The sequence below is a fragment of the Scophthalmus maximus genome, chromosome 20 (assembly GCF_022379125.1).
Source record: "Scophthalmus maximus strain ysfricsl-2021 chromosome 20, ASM2237912v1, whole genome shotgun sequence".
Taxonomy (NCBI): domain Eukaryota; kingdom Metazoa; phylum Chordata; class Actinopteri; order Pleuronectiformes; family Scophthalmidae; genus Scophthalmus; species Scophthalmus maximus.
Genome location: NC_061534.1, coordinates 9,693,495 through 9,710,702, shown reverse-complemented (window position 1 = coordinate 9,710,702; position 17,208 = coordinate 9,693,495). Strand labels below are relative to the sequence as shown.

Below are 17,208 nucleotides of genomic sequence, written 5' to 3'. Positions count from 1 at the left end.
ACACAAGGGTTTCGGATTGTACAAAACAAGATGTGCAATTATCAAATTAGCCATAGCGGTGGATGTACTACATCATTCAATTGAAATACTCAATTACAAATGGACATTTTGCACTGAGAAGGTAACTAATATACGTGATATTACTTATATGTATCAATAAATAAAAAAATATACTGTTGTAGTTGGTCAACTACAAACATTTGAGGTTGTTTGATCTTTAACACTGCATCATACTTCATAAGCTTGCATGATTTGTGTGCAAAATATTTTTTTCTGCAAACTAACCAGTGACTATATCTGGTAGATAAATACAAGATGTAGAGTAACACGTGCAATATTTCCTTCCTATCTGTAGTGGAGTAGAAGTACAAAAACAGCATTAACCATTAGTGAACACAAGTACGTCAAAAGTGTAATTGAGTAAATATACTAATTAGGTTTAAGAATATAACTGATAGAGAATATAATCAAGCCAAAATCAAAACTGCTAAATTATTAAATAACATAAGGTTATTATAGAAAATGTTAAGAGAACTCACTGTATTTTCCTCTCAGCTCCTTCGTTTGTATCTTTGCTGTGCAATATGATAAAATGTCAATTGTTAATCTAATTACAGTGTGCTTTACACCTTCATACCTTCAAGTCTGTTTTCTCCATCTGCAGTGATCCTGAGTCCATATGGGCTGAGTGGCACTCTAACAGGTCAGGCCTACAAGATGAGTGACCCGGCGGTTCGGAAGCTGATGGAGGACTGGAGCTACTTCTACCCCATGGTGCTCCAGCAGAAAGAGGGAAGTGGGGAGAAGGAAAAAGAGGAAGCAAGTCAGGCCTGTGACCGCAACGGCCACGTGGCAGTGGAAGTCATCGTAGGTATGGAAAACAGGGAAGGTGTTTGGTGAATTTAAAAAACAAAGTTGAAGGTTCTGTATGTCACACCGTATAATGGCACAGCGCAACATAAAAAGGAACGCAGAGAAAGTTATAAAAACGCATTAGACCACAGTGATGTTGCTCTGCTAATGCAAACGGCAAATGGATCAACAGCACATCGATGGCCCCCGGTCCCCAGGAAGACTCCCAGGCAGTGTCAGGTATTAAAGCATAGGCGGCTTTTGAAATGCACTTTTGCCACAGTGATCCCTTATAGTCTTTTAGCACATTTCAGGTCGGAAAGTGGGAAATAACTGCATGGGAGGAGAGGAGAGAGGGGGAAAGACAGGAGGAGAGACAGGGACGTCCTTGTAAAAGCCGCAGGGAGTTACTTTAACAGCTTGGTCTAATCAGTCTGATCCCACTGCATTGGTTTGACCGGATTATAATCAAAACTCCCATGGATACCAATGGCTTTTTACATCTAAAGAGGAAAGCCTGTCTGGTGTCGCTGCCTGAAATTAAAGTGAAGACGTGAGCGCAAAGGGATTTGAGCTCATATGTTTTATATGAGCAGTGAGAGAAAGTGTGTGATTACATCAGTCGATAAGGAAGAGGTGCACTGGATATACTACATTATATAGCTACTGCCACCATATATCGGGGAATGTCTGTATGGATCATTTTCTCCAGTAGCTGACTCTTCACATTGCAGTTTCATAAATGATGTCCTTCTTTTTTATCTTCCTAGGCGGAGTAAGGATGACCTACCCAGCTGCTTTTGTGCTCATCGCCCAGGGGGACCTACCGTTGGAGCAGCCTCCACCTGTTCCTGCAGCCCAGGGCCTCAACAGGGAGCCGAACCACTGCGGCGTGCCGCTCACACCGCCGACGTCACCAGAGCAGCCCTGCTCAGGTAACAGGAATGCACACATATAACATCAGATACCACATCATACAGATGTATTGACATAGCAACAGCACAGAAAAGGCTACCTGGAATGCATTGATTTAAAACACATAATAGATCATTTATCCGTACGATTTTCACTTAACAATAATCTATTTTGGAAATTTCACGAATATTTGCTAAAGAGTGCTATTTGCTGACTAATGAAAATACAAATATGTATACATCATGAACTAGTTCTTCCTCTGTGAAAAGGTTCTTGTGCATTGTACATTTTTTTTCTTCTTATCTTTCTCTGTAAACATGCTTGATATCTATCATAATGTAAAAAGAAAAAACCTTGTCAAATAGAACAAATTGGTTTTATCGTATTTATATAATTAAATGTAAATATTTTAGTAACACTTGTCAGTTGACTGAAGTGTAAACTGCCACTTGAACTTGAGCTTGAACCGTTTCATTCGCCATGAAGTGTACGTTTCCAGAAACAAGCATAACTAGAGACCATATTGCGACAGAATCCCACTGTCAATGTTTTAGAAGTATAAACGCCCACAAAAGTAGTCGCACACATACACGCACAGTGAAACCATGTTTACTGCCTGGTAAAGACGACTGAAATACGCTAAGTCCTGCATAATGACATGTGTTCCACCTTTTGTCTTTTCAGCGGACAGTGGCTTTGTGACCTCTGTCTCCAGTGTTCCCACACTCGACAGCAGCATGGGGGTCACTAGCATCAGCCCAAAGCATTCTGGGAAGAAACTTACTTGTCAGGTGGTCCATCAGGCCTGGAGGGAGTGCTATCTCAGCCAGCCTCAGCCTGTGTAAGTCTAACCATTACCGAGTTTGTTTCCTCTGTTTGGTGTGATTATCTTTGAAGTGCAGCAATGCGGTTGAGCTGGTGCCCTCATGGATCTGTTTATTCCCCGCAGACTGAATCCTCCATCTGACGTGACGCCTAAGAAGGAAGTGCCAAATGGAGTTACCACATGGGACTTCAATGATCTGGGAGCGAGAGCGTCCTGCAGCTGCTCCAGGTAGAACAGAGCTGCAGCCAAGCTGTTCAATATCAGTGTGAAAGGAACGGTGTCTGAGCCCTGTTTTCACGTTTATCATAAAATATCTCTTCGTTTTTGGAGTAAAAGCCTTTTAAAAACCTGGATGCTCCAATCAAGCCTTTGTTCTGGGTGTTTTCAAAGTTAATTCAACATAACATACACTCTTAAAAAATGTAGATGTCAAGGCTAATTTCATTTTTGATAGATATAGAATTGATATAGTTTTAATGGCCTACAACATGCATGAGCATGTTGCTCAAGTTTCAGATCTCTCTCTTAAAGACTGTCACTGCTTTGCAGGAAGGAGGGTAATGCTTTGTCACTTAATTAAATCATTTATTTTCATGACAGATGTCTGAAATAAAATTCCTAGCCTGTTTGTTTTTGATGCTACCCATAAGCCACAACAACACTTGTAATGAATTAGCTCATATTTTTCCTTCTCATGGACAATAATGATTAATTATTTTTTTAAAAACAGTTGGCAAAAATAATATTGTAGTTAAAACAGATTCTCAGATTCTCATTTTGCATGTCTTTGCTTTACAGGGTGAGGCAGCAGAAGTTAAACCTGACCACCACATCGAGTGCCAATGCCCAGACCAGTGCCAACCCCACTCAGTCCTCTGGCCCGTCACTATACCCGCCCTCCCTGCCCAAACACAAGACCAGTGAAAAGACAGAAAAGGCTGACAAACTGTCCAAGAGGCCAGCCATGGTCCCCTTCCACCACCGCCTATCTGTCACGCAGGACACGCCTCTGGAACAGGACTCACCGGGAGGGCCCCAGCTCGGGGGTCTTGTGGCGATGGAGCCACCCATGGAGCCTCTGGCAGCTCTGCCAAGTTGCAAGTATCCCAAAGCCCTCTCCAGGAAAGGAGAGTCCCTCCTCCATTCGCCGATGTCGCCGCTTCCTCCCACTCTCAGCCCACACCCCCGGGTGCAGGACCCAGAGGTTCTGGATGGGCCGATGGATATGGCCATCTGTCCAGATGGAGTGTCAGGTCTGGGGCCGATTTCCAGCGAGACAGCCGTGTATACAGCTCTGCTGAGGCAGAGGGAGAATGGGGCTGGCTGGTGGCGAGGCTTCAGGACTCCCAGAACAGATAAGACTGACGTCAGACCCCCTGAACTCCCCACTGATAAATTAGAGGAGGTGAAGGCAGAGGCAGCCACAGAAGGAGCTCCACTAAAGAGGTAGGAGACATACAAGACAGAAGTGTTTACATGCAGTTGGTAGACGAATGATGGAGGGTTGTAGTAACTAGGGATCTAGATTGAGATTCATGGGTTCTGGGAATATTAGTTAGTGCTAACTAAACCAGAAATACACAAAACAGCTATTATAAAACTGGGGGATTTGGGGGAATTGTCTATCAGGTAGCACTGGAGCTAAAATGGATCAAATTAAGTTATTCTAAAATATGAGATTAGATGTGTGCAAAAAATAAAAGAAAACCAGACCGAAAGAATAAATCTTCTACTACCAACACAGATTGAATGATTGCGTTTGTCTCTTTGTCTTCCCCCAGACTATACACACAGACTCACAAGAGATTTAAAATCTCAGAGGAGAGGGTGAAGGACCACATCCACACTTTGGGCCTGTTCCAGCAGCCGGGTGTGGAGGCACTGCGGGAACCCGGGGATGATCCCTACGACTTTAAGGAGGGAGACATCGAGTACACTTTCTCCACCTCCAAAAGATTAAAGGGCCAAGGGCGAGAACCCAGCAAGAAGGCCAAGGTATAGAACAACACTCACACACACTTTAAAAACACAATTGTACGATATTAATATGGATCACATCATGACTACTTGTATGGGAAGGTGCAGTGCTGTCGAGCTGACTTTGAGCTTGTTGTTTTGGCTTTTCAAAAGGCAACTTTACTGAATTTTAATCTTTTTTTTTTCCTCTAAAAAAAGGCAAAGACAAAGATGAACCAGGCAGGACAAAGCTAGTGACTAGCTGGTGAACATAGTTGAGCATTTAGCAGCTAAAGAAACAAATATTTCTTCAAGAGTCGTAGGGATCATCCCCGTTTAAAACATCAATCAGATATACAGCAACATTAGCATTAATTCGCTGTGTGCTTGAGCGGCTGGCAAAGGTTAAATCTAATGTTCACTCTATTTAAGTCTTCAAGATCTGGTTTCCGTTGTGCACCGACGGAGTGTTTGCTAACACATCAGCCATATACACTTGATGATGATGATGAGGTGATGATAGTTTTTGTCAGTGTTGTGTTCACAGTTGGTTTTGCTGCCCTCCAGTGGGCAAAACATGTTATGTCACATGCAAAAACTATTTATGCGAAACAATACATATTTCACAAAATGCACATTTACAATTTGTGCACAAAATCTGGTTTGCCTGTGACAATGGCAAACCAATGGCAATTCCAAATCAAGCTGCAATTTTGTGGCGTGAAATCCATGCCAAAGATAAAAGAATCAAATGACGTGCAAAAAGCATTTTGTGGCAGAAAAATTTCAGATTGCCACGTTATTCAAATAATTGTAAATAAAACGGGGGCTCTCGGCTTTGTATTTCGAAAACATAGAAAGGAACTGAATTAAGAATTGTCTTATTTATTTCTAATTCATCCACCAGGGAGAAGAAATCACCAGCAATGGAGCACTGCCTGATGGGAAAGATGCTATGTCCATTTTTAACTCAGCACCAAAATCAGGTGAGACACAGCCACTGCAATTAATAAACACATATCCAACAATATACTGAAACACACACTTAGACTGCAACGCTTTATGATCATTTTGAACAATTGATCTGAATATGTTTGTGCTGTAGTAGATGAATCAGGTCAGGATGACGGAGCTGCCAAAGCTAATCCTTCCCTGACCAGAGAAAAGGATCTGGTGGTCAATATCTCTGATCTAGACAACATTTTCGATGAAGATGAAGAAGAGTTGGGGGTGAGAGATCATAATTTATGTACTCTACATGTATAACAGACATAATATCAGCGACTGTTTGTGGAAGCAATCAGGCACTAATATTAGGTCTAATTTTATCTTAACATAACGTTTCCCATATCTTGTGAGTTTTATGTATAAATATTCTGAAGCACTAAATGAAACTGATCCTTTACTCTTATGTGTAATAATTTGTAGACTGTTTACCCCAACCAGCACTCAGCAAAGGTACCGGTGTCCACAGAAGATCGCCCTCTTGGGAAGGAAGGGAGAGTCGCAGTACCGTATCCATCAAGTGAGTCACTTTGATGAGTGCTATAGTTGTAAAATCTTGATGAAATTAATTTCCATGGCATCTGACTAATACAGCCACTGCACTCCCACTTTGTGTGTGGCAAGACTTGTTGTGGATAAATCCTTAATCCTATTATGCCTGTGTAAACTACATTATTTGTCTCCCCTCCCCGTCTCCTAATCTCTTTCTCCATTCCTGTCTCCTTTCAGCAGTAGCAGACCTCCAGCGGATGTTTCCCACCCCGCCCTCTCTAGAGCAGCACCCGGCCTTCTCTCCCATCATGACGTATCGAGACACCCCGAGCCAAGAGCCACCCGCCCCCAGCGCGGCAGCCGACCACCTGCCGCCTCTGGCCTCCACACAGCTCATGGAGTACAGGATGGAGACGGACGAGAGCATGGCCAGCCCCAGGCAGGAGGACATCAAGGTGAAGAATCAATGCGCGGTTAACAACACACACAGTAGCTCATTTAGCTTCAGGCATTGCATGTGTGAATTGAGAAAATGACACTATCTATGCAAATAGGATACATAACTACCTCCACAAACGACCCTAATCAATGTCATCAATGTGAAGCACTTGTTGACCGACTGGCAGCTTGCTACTGAGCAACTGGTCAGGCTCACACATCGTGTTGCATGTTGTTTCGCTGATACCTGTACCTCGCTAATTAACTATGTCTGTGTTGTGAGTCAGACATCTGTACTGACTGCAGGCTCTGTGAGCTGGGAAATGCTAATTATAGTAGACTGCGCTTAGTGCCAGCATTAGGTGCATCCGCTTGTTAACACAGACAACAAGCTCCTCCAAACAATGGGCAAAGGACTAAAAGGTTTAATTTGAAATTAGAATCGATGGCGTCCAAGTAACTTAATGGCAGCTGAGCGCAGGCAACAGATGAAATAGACTTTCAGTGAATTGTACTGTTGCCTCTATCATTTAAAGGGTATCACGCAGTGAATAAGAACTGCACTAACTGATATGCGGAATTTGTAAATGAAAGGGTACTGCTTCTTTGTGATATTTTTGTTGGCAAGGTTAAAGTATGGTATCAAATGTTAAACCTATGGATAATGTCTATATAACGTACAATACAGCTAAGAATGGGAAAGAACACGCACCTCCAGTAAAAAACATTTTGATGGGTGCCGGATCACAGCAGGTTTTAAAAGAGAGATCGTCAGACCCAATGTCTGAGCTTCGTGCTCGAAATGTCGAGCACAAGGGGAACTTTTAGTTGGGCAGATCTTCTCTCTTTTCAAACCTTCCAGAACAAAACCAAACCAACTTATTTAATTCCACTGCCCAGTATTGTGTGTGTAGTCAAGCCACGAACTGCTTATTGCTCTGTGCCATAGAGCCCCATTGCATCAATGAGCTTCTTTGCTGTTGAACATGGGCACCGCGCCACATGTGGATTAATCTGCCGCTCAAAATAGTCCCAACTAAAATTCACAACTTTATATTTATTTGTGACTTCTTTGTGGTTTTGAAATGGGGCATTGTAATTTGTTGACAATAGGAAATATATAGGATATTCCCGCCTCCTTCTTAAAGATAATGACAGTGAGATTCAGAAATTCAAATGACTCTTCAGTCTTGAGATTACATTACTGAAAGACAAATCTTTATTTTCCTCCTAATCCAGCCACAAATAGGCTCCTCCATGTTTGCTCCGCTGTCCTGCCTACCCAGCCAGAGTCTCCCACCACTCAAGATACCTGAGCAGTGTTACTACCGTCCATCCTGGTCCCTCATGCCTAAAATGGAGCATTTCCCCGCGGTCATGCATCCACAGAGCAACGCTTTCATCAGGGACGGATACACGTGAGTAGTATCAGCTATGATCAGCATAAAACAGATTTATTATACCATTATTTTGTAAAGCTTGTATGAAAGCTTTTAAAAAATGTCAGAATAGTCTTGTTTGTCTATCTGACTATTTGTGTTTTTTTTCCTTTAATGTGTGTGTTTTCCAGAAACGTCCCCAGTGTCAACGCCTTCACAGACCAGGAGTACAGTCAGATGAGCGCCGCCACTCCTTCTGTGGGCACCACTGTTGGAATCCTCCCATCTCCTGCCACTCCCCGCTTCTCTGTGCCCACCCCGCGCACCCCTCGCACACCAAGGGGCATTAATGCTGCGAGCTCTGGGCAGGGCTCGGTGAAGCAGGATGGCACCGAGCTTAGCTCTCCAGCCTCTACCCCCTCCACCAGCATGCCTCTTAGTTCTGTGGAGCCCCATGCTCGGCCAGGGCCCTCCCTGCCTGAGGCCCACAGCCTGTACGCTATCCTCCTGCTCTCAGACTCCGTCCTCAACGTCTTCAAGGATCGCAACTTTGACAGCTGCTGTATCTGTGCCTGCAATTTGAATGTCAAAGGAGCAGACGTGGGAGTGTACATCCCTGATTCCACCTGCGAAGATCAGTACCGCTGTATGTGTGGCTTCAGTGCCATTGTGAACAGGCGGCTGGCCCACGGTACGGGCCTCTTCCTGGAGGATGAGCTGGATATTTACGGTCGGACTTCTGAGGTTGGCCGGGCAGCCGAGAGGAGGCTGGCTCTTTGCCGGCGGGACCCAACTATGGGAAACCCCAAGGCCAAGCGGCCTCAGGACGCGGCCCCTGCCTCGCCGTCGGTCATGGTCCTCCTGCAGGAACAGTGCGCCCAGCCCATTTCTTCCCTGACATCACTGCACCTCCCCCTCAGCTGTTCCTGTCATGGCCGCAAGGGGGCACTGCTCCAAAGCTGGATGTCTGAAAAGCAGTGGGCAGATGGGAGTGATGCGTGTGTGGAGTGTTACAACGCTTTGGAACAGGGGCTGCAGTACGTGGATAACCCCACAGGAGGGAAAGTAGATCCAGCCGTTGTCAGAAGTACGGCTCTTCACTCTTGGCCTCACACTAACGGTAAGAAGAATATTGAGCTGCTGAAGAAGGGATCTGAATGATATATGTCATAAACTCACATAAATCTGCTTTACAGATTGTAAAGTCCTTGATGAGATCATTATATTTATTTATGCTTAGCTGCATTTATTTGATCTAAATGATATATTGATCTGTTTTATGTCTGTTTAATGGTTCCTTCTTTGTGTGTGGAATTATCTTAACGTGTGCATCTTTTTATGTATCCATTTGTGCGTTTGTGTGTGTCTCTGCCAATCTGCCAATCCACAGTGGTGGAGATGAGCATGTTGTCGTCCCAGGATATGGTTCGTATGCTGTTGTCTCTGCAGCCTTTCCTGCAGGACGCCATCCAGAAGAAGAGAACAGGACGAACGTGGGAAAACATCCAACACGTTCAGGGTCCGCTCACATGGCAGCAGTTCCATAAGATGGCTGGGAGAGGGTCGTACGGTGAGTCAATACACCCTTTACCTGTGATGTTATAAAAAAGTGATCATGTGGAATGCACAGGGATGTAGTGGATGGATTGTCGTTAAATAAAAATGTCACTATTTCTTTTTGTCTAAGGTTCGGAGGAGTCACCAGAGCCCTTGCCCATCCCTACGGTGTTACTGGGCTATGACAGAGAGAGGGACTTCTTGGCGTTGTCCCCTTTGGCTTTACCTTTCTGGGAGAAGTTGCTCCTGGAGCCTTATGGGGGGCAGCGGGATGTTGCCTATGTGGTGCTGTGCCCCAACAGCCCCTCTCTGCTGGCCGCGGCCCGGGTCTTCTTCCAGGAGCTCAGCGCTGTTTACGAGGTAGGACATTCCGTGGTCGAATTTGAACACACGTTTGGATCATGATGCTGAATATTTAACGCAGGAGTGTCTTTAGTCAGAGAATGAACAGTAGTTTACCGCTGGCTGCATTTCCAGACGTGCCGCCTTGGGAAGCATCGTCCTCTGGGCAAGGTTTCCAGGGACGGTCTTGTGCGTGTGGGTGAAGACGTGGAGCCGGAAAAGCTGGAAGAGCTGGATGTGGACCAGTGGATGACTGGACCCTGGGCTGGACAGCAGCACACCGACAACCTCAGCAAACTTAAACTCTATGCTTACGCCTGCAAGCAGCAGCTAGGTGAGAATATAAAAACTAGACAAACGTAATTTAATCTAAACTCCAAATTAGAATAATATGATCCAGGCACCTGTATTGCACTTCATTTTAAAATTCTTTGCAGATCAACATGAATTGATGAAAGGCATTTACTTTTCTCCCTCCAGGTCCCCAGCTGTCAGCCCTGCCTCTGGACAGCAGTCTTCTGCTGCCTCCCAAAGCCCAGCCTCCCGTGAACAACACACCCTCGGCCCAGCCCGCCTCTACCGGGCAGACCCAAGCTTGGGCTCCCGACGGAGAACAAGCTCAAGGTGCTGTCAGTTCAGCAAATGCTCCGACACCGACTGGCGCAACCTCAGGCCAGACAGGGGAGACAAGTCAAGGGGGAACCAGCGAATCTAAGGGGACTTCAAGTGCCACCCCACCAGCTAACACACCAGCAGAAATCCCTGAACTGTAAGGACCGATTTATCGTGGGAAACATCCCAATTTTAACTGTGTTGCTCCACACGTTTGAACCAGTACAACTCATTTTCTCTCTTGCTCTCCTTCAGGACTTCTGAGCAGTCTAGAATCGGCATCCCCACTGTGGCCGACTCAATGGACGGCCTCGCCAACCCACCAGCTGTTGTCATCTACATTGTGGATGCTTTTCTTGGCTCAAGCGCAGCGAGAAGTGAAGGCGGAGAGGAAGAGGAGGGTGACGAGGTAGAGGCCGGCAGCATATGGCTACTCGGGCTTCTTCGCTGCTACACAGAGATGCTCCAGACTTTGCCCGAGATGATGAGACCTGCACTGGTGCTACAGGTACAAAAATACTTAGGCTCACATTAGCTTGGCTTAAATAGAATTCGCTCTGGCTCTTGTGATCGTCACAGTCTTTTCCTTCCTTTCTTTGTATTTTTCTTATGTAGGTGGTGCCGTGCCAGTATCTTCTCCAGCCAGCCAGTGGGGAGAGCCGGTTGTACCTGCAGCACCTGCGCTCCATGGCCTTCTCGTGTTACTCTCAATGCAGACGTCTGCTGCCCCAGCAAACACACATCAAGTCCCTGACTGGCTTTGGACCGGTGTCCATTGTCAATTCTGTACTGAAAGGTCCAGAGGTAAGCATAAAAAAATGATAGCTTTTCACGTGAATATATTTTTATCTTTGTTATATACTTGCTCATGCCTTTGTTATTTTCCTCCTCCAGCATCCTAACCCACTGCAGCTATATACTCCCCCGTTCATCCTTGGGCCGACTCGTCCCAAGCAGCCCGAACAAGGAGAAATATGGGCAGAGATCCCTCCAAGATACAATGTGCTCTATGTAGGATACTGCCTGTCACATGACCAGCGCTGGATCCTGGTGTCCTGCACCGACCAACAGGGGGAGCTCCTTGAGTCCTGTATCATCAACATCGATGTACCCAATAGGTGAGACATGGTTGTCCTTTTCATTTCATTTCCCCTTCAAGTTTCTGTGCATAGTTTCTGCACAACATTTACACTTTTGTCGTTTATTATAACATGAAACATAATGCTCTGATGTCTCCACGTGTTTCATCACATCTCATTTGATTATGTTCTTCACTTCAGAGCGCGGCGGCCCAAGGTTTCCGCAAGGAAGATGGGACTACAGAAGCTGTGGGAGTGGTGTATTGGCATCATCCAGATGACCTCACTGCCGTGGAGGATTGTGATTGGTCGGTTGGGCAGACTGGGGCATGGGGAGTTAAAAGGTGAGCGACATCAGTTGAGAAGAAACCAAGCTTGTCTTGTTTTGTTTGTCTGTTTCTTTCATTGTCATGTGGATAAAGTATCAGATTATAATCACTGAAATCACTTTGCTACACTGCAAAGTATAAATCAGTGAAATTCAAAATCCTCCCCACTTATGTGGATATATACCATATACATCTGTAAAACTCAGATTTCTGAGTACTCATTGGAAACATCTGTACAAACTTTATGTGGAACTATGTTTGCCTTTTGTCTTATAAGTAAATCCATACTCGTCTCCTCAAAGGATGTTTGGATTCTCGTAATTTGAAAGAAAGTGTTTGGGGACTCAGCAAGATAAAACTCTTTCCTAATATTCATTGTAGAAGTCCTGGACTTAAAATTTTTTTATATTTGTTCAAACATTTGAATTCTAACTATGTATTTTTCCACAAGAATGATATCTTCAGATGAAATTAACTGGGGAACAATTCAGTAAATCTCAGATCTCTCTTCCTCCCTCTACTTTTATTCTCTCTGTGTGTGTGTGTGTGTGTGTGTGTCTCTCACTCTCTCACACATACACCTCCCACCCTCTTTCCCAACTAGACTGGAGCTCGCTCCTTGGGGAGCATTCCCTCCATTCAATCGGGCGCCAGCTGAGGGAGGCTTGTCGTATTTGTGGGATCTCAGCAGTGGACTCTCCCAGCATCCTCAGTGCCTGCCTGGTCGCCATGGAGCCGCAGGGCTCCTTTGTGGTCATGCCTGGTTAGTAGCTGGTCCGTCATAAGTTTTGATGTCACTGGTTTCATATTGACAACAGTGAGTGGTATAGTATAAGTAGTAGTATAAAAAGACTTCTCACCTGCTGTGTTTCTGTATGCGTTTGTCCAGATGCCGTGACCATGGGCTCAGTGTTTGGACGCAGCACGGCTCTGAACCTGCAGACCTCGCAGCTGAACACACCCCAGGATGCTTCTTGTACACACATCTTAGTCTTCCCTACTTCTGCCACCACCCAGCTGGCACCCAGCTCCTACCCTACAGAGGACAATAATGGTAACAGGATCATAGTCATACTGGAGTTACAAGATCACTTGAGATACTTATTTAAAAAATAAACATTTGAATATGTATTTTGTACCAGCAGGGGGCATCTTTGTGCTAAAATAACTCTCCCAACATCACAGTCACCTATGGTTTGTGCAAAAATGATGAGGTTCCAGGTCTGGACGTGAACTAAAGACAGGAATATTAATTGTGTTAGTGAGAGATTACCCAAGACTTGAGAGGTGTCATCGTTGATGACCAAAGTTCCGTGCTGACGTTCTGATCGCTGTTCTCTCCGTGTTCTGTCCCTCAGATGACATGTTTGATCTGCCCTTTCCTGATGAACTGGAGAACGACATTGGCCATGACATGATGCTGATCACAGGGAACCTGCACCCTTCCCCCAACACCTCTCCCGTGCCCTCACCTGGTTCTCCGTCCGGGATGGGGATGGGATCAAATTTCCATCACACCAGGGTGAGTCGGGGATGAGTGTAAAGAAAATCATTCTACATCTGTAGCAAATGAGGCCCTGTAACAGAGGAACAAAGATGGCATACTGTTCCACCCTACATATGAAAGAAGGACAGTGGGCTGTTCGTCTCTGCAAAGGAGAGAATACGATGCATGTTTTGATTCGACATGGTTGTCACAATGTTTTGTTACATGAATAACAGGATTTGCCCTATGAGACACGTGTTTTCTTTGCTTATTACTGGGGTACTTCTGTGGAGCTACAACACATACCTCTCTGCAGACACTCAACACACTTCATATTATCAAACAAGATTCAGCATTTGAGCTTTGACAAGCATAATGGATGCAGAGGAATTTGTCTCGGAGGCACAGGAGAAGAGATGCGCTGACAACCTATAATACGCCACATTTGATACAGTACAGACTAACTGTGGAAACAGCCTGGGCAAAGTATAGCTGTACAGTGGCAAGTTATAGGTTTAATATGTGAGCTGCATGTGTTGTATGTGTCATTATCACGTTGAGCTGCAGGCAGAAAGTACAAACACATGTTGTTCTTCTTCAAAAAGTTGAAGGAACATATTTGACTCAGTGGAAAATAATAACTTTACACACATTTAACCAAAGGATAAGAAGATCTGGTATGGCAAATCCCCAGACTAGAGTGTATCTGCAGGTTGTTGATTAATTGCTGGCCTTCTCCTGTGTGTAAAGAGCCAGGGAGAGCGCTTGCTGTCCAGGGACAATCCACCAGAGGAGCTGAAGCAGCAGCCGCTGGCTCTGGGTTACTACGTCTCCACCGCACAAACAAACGGACTTCCTCACTGGTTCTGGGCCTCCTGCCCACAGGCTGAGAGTCAGTGTCCACTTTTCCTCAAGGTACTCGCAACACTGCATGTGTATATGCTGTGTATATGCTGTGTGTGTGTGTATATATATATATATATATATATGGGGAACCAGCTGCTTCAAAACCTGACATTCGCACTGTGCCCTTTGCTTCTTCACTTCAGGCGTCTCTCCACCACCACATCTCCATCGCCCAGTCAGATGAGCTGGTGTCGGACAAGACGAAGAGGACCCCTCACCCCTTAGACTCGAAGACCACCTCTGATGTGCTCAGGTAAATATCAAATGACAACAGCACACATTATCCTGTTAGATTTCTTCATCATCTGTTATACTGCATTTCTTGTGAAAAATGAAATCTTCTGTGGCTTATTCCTGTAGCTGAGATATGTATACGTTAACATTTTTACATGTATAGATCAATTAAAAATTGATCAATCAAGGTACTCTTAAAATAAAAATGAATTATTTTCAAATATCATTATTTGCTACAAATTTGTAACCAATAAATTATAATTTTATTTACAGAAAAAAAAAAACAATGCTGAGAATGAAAAATGTGGTGACATTTTTTTAACTGAGGTCCCTTCAGAGTATAAATGACTTGAATATTTTTTTTTAAATGGTATATTTTCCAAACACAGGTTTGTATTGGAACAGTACAACGCCCTCTCCTGGCTGACGTGCACCCCTGCCACCCAAGACCGCCAATCCTGCCTGCCCGTCCACCTGGCTGTGCTGATCCAAATGTACAACGCCATCCTGAACATGCTTTAGCTGGTGTGAGACTTCAAGGTCAGCCCTGGGGAACGGGCAGTGGCCTTCAGTCCCTGTGTGCTTACACTTCCTCCTACCAGGCACCAGAGAGCACCAGAACTCTTCTGCTGTTTTTTGGGTCGACATGGATTTTTTTAATGGCCAGGGCAAGTCAGACTCTCCCGGGGCCTGGTATGTGACGAACAAGGAAAGTGGAATGCTCTGAAGAATAACTCGACCACGAGTCCGTGGAAATCCAGTTTGTACCTTTGAAACTGGCTCTGTGCCAGTCACTGTGCTTTCTGAGGAAGGAACAGATGGATCTATCCAACTATGCCCATTGTACTGACATATCACAGTATTAACTTTCTCCTGATCAAAACAGCATTATGTCCCACGTAGGCTACACGTCTCAGAGGCATTTCAAGCATCTGTGGATGAGGGATATGACGGTGTGTGGTTCCCGTCACATCCTCACCTGTGAAATTGGACGTCTGTGCAGGGCCACACAACTCCATGTTGTACAACCAGCAAAACGGCATGACAACACAAACCCATGGCTTTGTTACATCAATGTTGCGTTAATGATGTTTTTATGATTGTCATTATTTTGTACAGAACTGTACTGTTGAGCTTCTTGCAGTCGGTCGATGAGACTTTTACCTTTACGCTGACAGGGGCAAACGTCCTCATTTACTCCAAAGAGGGAGCATTTGATAATGGCACTTTTTCCTCACCTTCCAAAGTGTTGTAGATAAGAACACAATGGGAAATATTTGATCAGTCAAGACGTAAAGTGTTGTTTATAATGTAAGACATACATTTGCAAAGAATTGAGACTTATTTTTAATATTTAAAACAAGAAAATGAGAAACTTAAACTAGGCCTTTTTTCCCCAATTGACTGTTAATTGTCTTGGGACCTGAAATGGAAATTTGTCATTTTAATGCAATTGTAAAGATGCCATATTTATACAAATTATATCATGTCATAGAATTTGATATGCTATATGTATATACATAAATATATATTACCTCTTCCAAGCAGGCACTTATTGATAAGGGCGAGGGACACAACCATTCTCTAGACATGGAAACAGTATGGACATATATCAAAGAAAATCCATTTGAGTTGTTCTTTTTATTTTTTACTTTCTACAGATAGTGAACATTTTAACTTTTTATTTAAATGTTTAAATTAAACTAACTGATGCAGGAGATACAGTATACTGTATATTTATAAAGTGTTCCTCTTCTGCTAAAAGACTTGAAATAGGCAATAGAAAACTATGGTATTTGAACATTGCAAAGTAATTAAATATTTGAAAATGATGCTTTATTTCATTGGCTCTCCAAAATGATGTCAAGCAAACCATTAGAAAGGCCTGTCTCTTCAGCTTCACCCAGTTTGCTCTTTGTTATATTCCTAGCATGTTTGTATATACACTTTTCAGCCGTGTTTTTTGGAATTTCTTAAAGCTGTACATTTCATGCTGGTTGGTTTACTTTCAAGTGATTCATATCGAAGTATTTTTTTGTTTTTGTTGCTGTGAGCTATATATAGCGCAAAACTCATTTGATAACAGCCAAGAGGTTCAATTGCCAAGTCAGTGTACACAAATGTACAGATAAGGGCAAGTTTGCAAAAAAAAGTTGTTACATCTCTCTTCACTTTGAATATCAAGCAGATCCACTTTAGTGGGAGAGATCTGTTACTTTTACACTCTTTTTTAGTAAATTATTAAAACTCTTGAAAATGATGTTGTGTTCGGTGTCCTCTTTCAATCCAGAAGACGGTAAACTTCAGACTGTTCCATATTGCTATAATATTGTTGTAATAATGTTAAAGCTGCAATTTAATATAATTTCATCCAGTAATACAATTTTGGGGTACTTGTATTTGATTCTACATCCTACTTCTATATTTCAGGGGCAAATATACCTTTTCAAGTACAATACATTTACTAGTTAAGTTTCAAGATTTCATCCAAAATATATGATAATCTGGTAAAATATGAACATTTGCTCCAATGCTGATGTTGATTAATTTTCTCTTTACCATTTCCAATGCCTTTACTTGTAATGCTGTAATTTTACAGTGTGGTATTCTTTCTTTTACTTGAGAGCAGAATCTGAATAATTTCCACTGCTACTAATCATCTACCTATGACAAAGTATATTGTGGCTATAAAAAGGCTAAAAGCGTCATGGTTGGAAAGGGGTGTGAGCCAAAGTCACATATAGTCTATAATAACACAGAATATCATCAAAAATGTTTATTGAGTTACCTGAGAGTGATT

The 17,208-nt window shown here is 43.6% G+C and overlaps 1 protein-coding gene across 8 annotated transcripts in view; it reads left to right on the top strand.

Annotated features, from left to right (window-relative positions):
- The window catches only part of LOC118284826 (mediator of RNA polymerase II transcription subunit 13-like), a 71,771-nt gene extending 55,103 nt beyond the window's left edge, over positions 1 to 16,668 (top strand). For 3 of the 8 annotated variants that reach the window (XM_047329423.1, XM_035607926.2, XM_035607930.2), the window contains exons 6-31: positions 665 to 871; positions 1,623 to 1,787; positions 2,452 to 2,608; positions 2,717 to 2,821; positions 3,392 to 4,039; positions 4,375 to 4,588; positions 5,457 to 5,535; positions 5,655 to 5,779; positions 5,978 to 6,074; positions 6,284 to 6,501; positions 7,724 to 7,902; positions 8,055 to 8,983; positions 9,254 to 9,433; positions 9,551 to 9,780; positions 9,898 to 10,096; positions 10,243 to 10,531; positions 10,630 to 10,882; positions 10,990 to 11,178; positions 11,269 to 11,492; positions 11,655 to 11,797; positions 12,387 to 12,545; positions 12,672 to 12,836; positions 13,141 to 13,304; positions 14,019 to 14,183; positions 14,318 to 14,427; positions 14,798 to 16,668. In XM_047329423.1, coding sequence (XP_047185379.1) covers positions 665 to 871; positions 1,623 to 1,787; positions 2,452 to 2,608; positions 2,717 to 2,821; positions 3,392 to 4,039; positions 4,375 to 4,588; positions 5,457 to 5,535; positions 5,655 to 5,779; positions 5,978 to 6,074; positions 6,284 to 6,501; positions 7,724 to 7,902; positions 8,055 to 8,983; positions 9,254 to 9,433; positions 9,551 to 9,780; positions 9,898 to 10,096; positions 10,243 to 10,531; positions 10,630 to 10,882; positions 10,990 to 11,178; positions 11,269 to 11,492; positions 11,655 to 11,797; positions 12,387 to 12,545; positions 12,672 to 12,836; positions 13,141 to 13,304; positions 14,019 to 14,183; positions 14,318 to 14,427; positions 14,798 to 14,930 — 5,726 coding nt within the window. In that variant the 3' untranslated portion in view covers positions 14,931 to 16,668. The remainder of the gene's footprint in view (positions 1 to 664; positions 872 to 1,622; positions 1,788 to 2,451; positions 2,609 to 2,716; positions 2,822 to 3,391; positions 4,040 to 4,374; positions 4,589 to 5,456; positions 5,536 to 5,654; positions 5,780 to 5,977; positions 6,075 to 6,283; positions 6,502 to 7,723; positions 7,903 to 8,054; positions 8,984 to 9,253; positions 9,434 to 9,550; positions 9,781 to 9,897; positions 10,097 to 10,242; positions 10,532 to 10,629; positions 10,883 to 10,989; positions 11,179 to 11,268; positions 11,493 to 11,654; positions 11,798 to 12,386; positions 12,546 to 12,671; positions 12,837 to 13,140; positions 13,305 to 14,018; positions 14,184 to 14,317; positions 14,428 to 14,797) is intronic. The other 5 variants (XM_035607933.2, XM_035607928.2, XM_035607931.2 and 2 more) reach the window with 5 other exon arrangements.
- Positions 16,669 to 17,208: the final 540 nt, after the last annotated feature.